The sequence below is a fragment of the Mandrillus leucophaeus genome, unplaced genomic scaffold (assembly GCF_000951045.1).
Source record: "Mandrillus leucophaeus isolate KB7577 unplaced genomic scaffold, Mleu.le_1.0 Scaffold11, whole genome shotgun sequence".
NCBI classification, from domain to species: Eukaryota; Metazoa; Chordata; class Mammalia; order Primates; family Cercopithecidae; genus Mandrillus; species Mandrillus leucophaeus.
This window is the reverse complement of record NW_012099209.1, coordinates 3,407,834-3,410,430: the sequence shown is the minus strand read 5'-3', so window position 1 is coordinate 3,410,430 and position 2,597 is coordinate 3,407,834. Positions and strand designations below refer to the sequence as shown.

Genomic DNA, 2,597 nt, shown 5'->3' with positions numbered 1-2,597 from the left:
GCTGGAGTGCAGTGGCGCGATCTCGGCTCACTGCAAGCTCCACCTCCTGGGTTCACGCCATTCTCCTGCCTCAGCCTCCTGAGTAGCTGGTACTGCAGGCGCCCACCACCATGCCTGGCTAATTTTTTTGTATTTTTTAGTAGAGATGGAGTTTTACTGTGTTAGCCAGGCTGGTCTTGATCTCCTGACCTCGTGATCCGCCCACCTCGGCCTCCCAAAGTGCTGGGATTACAGGCGTGAGCCACCGTACCTGGCTAAAATTTGTTTCTTATACATTCAACAGATATTTTCTGTGAACATGTAATTTGGGACCATTGACCTTTTTTTTTTTGTTTTGAGATAGAGTCTCGCTCTGTTGCCAGACTGGAGTGCAGTGGCACGATCTTGGCTCACTGCAACCTCTGCCTCCCGGGTTTAAGCAATGCTCCTGCCTCAGCCTCCCAAGTAGCTGAGACTATAGGTGCATGCTGCCATGCCTGGCTAATTTTCTTTTTTTGTGTGTGTTTTAGTAGAGACAGGGTTTCACCGTGTTAGCCAGGATGGTCTCGATCTCCTGACCTCGTGATCCGCCTGCCTCAGCCTCCCAAAGTGCTAGGATTACAGGCGTGAGCCACCGCGCCTGGCCGTTTTTTTGTTTTAAAGATAAATCATAAGGAAAATGAAATTCGTGATAATTCTACCCCCTATAACATCTGTTAACATATTTCCTTATAGTCTTTTCCTATGTATCCATATTTATATATTTTTTTATTCCCACCTTTATATTGAGAACTATAACCTAGATACCTTTTTTGTGTATTTTAAACTGATATTTATATTTTCCACTTTAATGTTATGAACATTCAAATTATTAAGTGATACATGAAAAATGATATCAAATTGCTATACGTCTTTCTTTTTCTAGAGTATATAAATAAATTGCTCTGTCCAGTCATTGAAAGCTGTGACTGTTTCTCTCCTAGTGGTTATGCTGTTACATTTTTTAGGAGGAGATTTTCTGTATTGGTTTGTAGAATAAGGTGGTGTTTTCCTCTTTTCAATTCTGGTGTCTTGTGAATGAGGATTTCGGTTGTTGACGCCTGCTTGGGTTCAGTGCTAAGCCCCCAACTACTGTACTGTCCTCGTCTTCCCAGAGCCCACAGTCAGCACGTTTCTCAGAAAAGCTGTTCTGTGTGTTCCAGCTGTCCCCCAGCGAGCAGATCACAAGGTAGCAGACACCATCGACCAGCTTGTGAAACGTGTCATCGAAGGCAGCCTGTCTCCCAAAGAGAGAACTCTTCTCAAAGAGGACCCTGCTTACTGGTAGGTCTTTAAATGTCCAGCCTGTGAATCCTTCTCATGGAGTATATGGCAAAATTTGGGTCACTCTGATGGTGTTGAGAGCAGAGGGTGAGATACTTGAGTAAGTGGTGTTCTCCAGTGAGAAGAGCATGAGGGTGGCTCAGATTTATGTGGGTTCAGCAAGTCCTAGCTCTGTTGCAGAGCAGTGGTAGGCTGGCTGGGTGGTGGCATTCTCTTACCTGTGAATACAGCTCCAACTCCCTGCTTTGCTGTTTTAAGGATGCAATGAGATGTTCATGCAGAGAATACAGAGTAAGGGTAGTAAGATTAGTAATATATCATTGCAGTTGTTTGCAGTTTATTGCTAATATTTGTTAAACTGTGTTTTGCTTAACTGCCTCTTTTTTTTTTTTTGGGACGGAGTCTCGCTCTGTCGCCCAGGCTGGAGTGCAGTGGCCAGATCTCAGCTCACTGCAAGCTCCGCCTCCCAGGTTTACGCCATTCTCCTGCCTCAGCCTCTCGAGTAGTTGGGACTACAGGCGCCCGCCGCCACGCCCAGCTAGTTTTTTTTTTTTTTTTGTATTTTTTTAGTAGAGATGGGGTTTCGCTGTGTTAGCCAGGATGGTCTCGATCTCCTGACCTTGTGATCCACCCATCTCGGCCTCCCAAAGTGCTGAGATTACAGGCTTGAGCCACCGCGCCTGGCCTTAACTGCCTCTTTATGTGAATAGAACAACTTTTTAAAATTACAGTTTGCATCCTAAATATAGTACTTTCTTATTAGAGAAAGTAAAGAACAGGCCAGAGAAAGAGTCTCGCTCTGTCACCCAGGCTGGAGTACCGTGGCGCAATCTTTGCTTACTGCAACCTCTGTCTCCTGGATTCAAGCGATTCTCGTGCCTCAGCCTCCCAAATAGCTGAGATTACAGGCGCACACCAGCACACCCAGCTAATTTTTGTATTTTTAGTAGAGACGGGGTTTCACCATGTTGGCCAGGTTGGTCTCGAACTCCTGACCTCAGGTGACCCACCTGCCTTGGCTTCCCAAAGTGCTGGGATTACAGGTGTGAGCCACCGCGCCAGGCCGAGACACATTTCTTTTTTTTTTTTTTTTTTTTTAAAAAAAGGAGGTGATGATCAGTGCTTTGCTTGTATTTCTGCCTACCTTTCTGGCAGTTTATCATGATATCTGGGAGTGAAACTGCTGGGTTAAAGCTCATGTTAGAGACTTTTGATTTATGTCAGTTTCTCAGCTGCAGCACTTTTTATTATTTAATTTTTTTTGGAACAGAGTCTCGCCCTGTCACCAGGCTGGA

At 45.1% G+C, this 2,597-nt stretch overlaps 1 protein-coding gene across 1 annotated transcript in view; it reads left to right on the top strand.

Annotated features, from left to right (window-relative positions):
- Window positions 1–2,597, top strand: part of SUGP2 (SURP and G patch domain containing 2) — a 39,738-nt gene that overhangs the window by 6,070 nt on the left and 31,071 nt on the right. Inside the window, exon 2 of the mRNA XM_011990662.1 lies at window positions 1,182–1,302. Coding sequence (XP_011846052.1) covers window positions 1,182–1,302 — 121 coding nt within the window. The remainder of the gene's footprint in view (window positions 1–1,181; window positions 1,303–2,597) is intronic.